The 2500-nt window shown below is 48.2% G+C and overlaps 1 protein-coding gene across 1 annotated transcript in view; it reads right to left on the reverse strand.

Annotated features, from left to right (window-relative positions):
• Window positions 1-2500, reverse strand: part of abcf3 (ATP-binding cassette, sub-family F (GCN20), member 3) — a 20844-nt gene that overhangs the window by 4614 nt on the left and 13730 nt on the right. The window contains exons 13-16 of the mRNA XM_026191391.1: window positions 2096-2118; window positions 1966-2021; window positions 1427-1627; window positions 1-13 (exon numbers count right to left, since the gene is read on the reverse strand). The exon at window positions 1-13 is cut by the window's left edge and continues 64 nt beyond it. Of these exons, the coding sequence (XP_026047176.1) occupies window positions 1-13; window positions 1427-1627; window positions 1966-2021; window positions 2096-2118 (293 nt within the window). The remainder of the gene's footprint in view (window positions 14-1426; window positions 1628-1965; window positions 2022-2095; window positions 2119-2500) is intronic.

The raw sequence follows: 2500 nt of genomic DNA on the forward strand, positions 1-2500 counted from the left end.
TGTCAATGAAAACCTGAAAGACACACAGCAGCCGTTCACCAAAACTACATCAGCTCTGTGACACAGAATCACCTGACAGACAGTCTGTGATTCAAGCTGTCTGTGAGCAGCACGTCCTACAGACGCACTGAGTCACTGACATGAAACAACGAAAAGACACCAACAAGGCAGGCATACCGTGGAGCACCTGTCTGTACTGTCTGTACTGTCTGTACCTGTGTGTACCTGTCTGTATCTGTGTGTACTGCCTGTACTTGTGTGTATTGTCTGTACTTGTGTGTACCTGTCTGTACTGCCTGTACCAGTGTGTATTGTCTGTACTGTGTGTATTGTCTGTACTTGTGTGGACCTGTCTGTACTGCCTGTACCTGTGTGTATTGTCTGTACCTGTGTGTACCTGTGTGTACCTGTGTGTACTGTCTGTACCTGTGTGTACTGCCTGTACCAGTGTGTATTGTCTGTACTGTCTCTACCTGTCTGTACTGTCTGTACTGTCTGTAATTGTGTGTACTGTCTGTACTTGTGTGTACCTGTTTGTACCTGTCTGTACCTGTGTGTACTGTCTGTACCTGTGTGTACTGCCTGTACCAGTGTGTACTGCCTGTACCAGTGTGTATTGTCTGTACTGTCTGTACCTGTCTGTACTTGTCTCTACCTGTCTGTACTGTCTGTACCTATGTGTACCTGTCTGTACTGTTTGTACCTGTGTGTACCTGTCTGTACCTGTGTGTATTGTCTGTACTGTCTCTACCTGTCTGTACTGTCTGTACTGTCTGTAATTGTGTGTACTGTCTGTACTTGTGTGTACCTGTTTGTACCTGTCTGTACCTGTGTGTACTGTCTGTACCTGTGTGTACTGCCTGTACCAGTGTGTACTGCCTGTACCAGTGTGTATTGTCTGTACTGTCTGTACCTGTCTGTACTTGTCTCTACCTGTCTGTACTGTCTGTACCTATGTGTACCTGTCTGTACTGTCTGTACCTGTCTGTACCTGTCTGTACCTGTCTGTACCTGTGTGTACTGTCTGTACCTGTGTGTACTGTCTGTACCTGTGTGTACCTGTCTGTACCTGTGTGTACTGTCTGTACCTGTGTGTACTGTCTGTACTGCCTGTACCAGTGTGTATTGTCTGTACCTGTGTGTACTGCCTGTACCAGTGTGTATTGTCTGTACTGTCTGTACCTGTGTGTACCTGTCTGTACCTGTCTGTACTGTCTGTACCTATGTGTACCTGTCTGTACCTGTCTGTACTGTCTGTACCTATGTGTACCTGTCTGTACCTATGTGTACCTGTCTGTACTGTCTGTACCTATGTGTACCTGTATGTGCTGTCTGTACCTATGTGTACCTGTCTGTACTTGTCTCTACCTGTCTGTACTGTCTGTACCTATGTGTACCTGTCTGTACTGTCTGTACCTGTGTGTACCTGTATGTGCTGTCTGTATTGCAGCTGGGCCTCGTACTCTCTCTGCTGGTTCTTCAGTCGGTCCTCTTTGGTTTTAATAAAATTTTCGTAGTTGCCGCGGTAACTGTCAAGCCTCTGGGAGTGCAGGTGGATGATGTCTGTGACCACGGCATTCAGGAAGTTTCTGTCGTGGGAGACGACCAGGATGGTGGACTGCCAGGTCTGCAGGGGAGGGATGACTTATGAGGTTAGTGCAGCTGAGATAACCGACGCAGCCTGCCTCGTTCACTGACACCACCGCACAAACGTTTTAAACCTACAGTCTGAATATGGCCACGCCCCAGTTTCTCCTCATTAGGAAGCAGGCTGACCTGTTTTCATCAATGTGGTCTGAACACGTCCAGCATTAACACTGAGTGACAGGGATCGTTATCAGGACGTGAGGTGACATCGTCAGTATGTGTAAACAAACTGAGGTGAGAAGAATCCATGTGTGAGAGAAACACTCACGCACACGTCTGTGAGCGAGGCCGCTGTTTGCAGAGAGAGGCTAACCTTACCTGCAGGTAGTTCTCCAACCACAGAATAGCTCTGACGTCCAACATGTTGGTGGGCTCTGAAACACAAAACATGGAGAATACGTCACAGACCTCCTCCCATCACAGCTGCAGCGAGGGAGGTGTGACTCACCATCAAGCAGCAGGAGGTCGGGCCTGCAGAAAAGAAACCAGAGAAGAAGAAATCATCAGCTGAGCATCGATCTGTAGACTCCCGTCATCTTTACCCTGTGTGTGACTGTGTGTGACTGTGTGTGACTGTGTGTGTGTGACTGTGTGTGACTGTGTGTGACTGTGTGTGTGTGTGTGTGACTGTGTGTGTGTGTGTGTGTGTGTGTGTGTGTGTGTGTGTGTGTGACTGTGTGTGTGTGTGTGTGTGTGTGTGACTGTGTGTGTGTGACTGTGTGTGTGTGTGTGACTGTGTGTGTGTGTGTGACTGTGTGTGTGTGTCTGTGTGTGTGTGTGTGTCTGTGTGTGTGATTGTGTGTGTGTGACTGTGTGTGTGTGTGTGTGACTGTGTGTGTGTGTGTGTGTCTGT

This window comes from Astatotilapia calliptera, chromosome 14 (assembly GCF_900246225.1).
Source record: "Astatotilapia calliptera chromosome 14, fAstCal1.2, whole genome shotgun sequence".
Lineage (NCBI taxonomy): Eukaryota > Metazoa > Chordata > Actinopteri > Cichliformes > Cichlidae > Astatotilapia > Astatotilapia calliptera.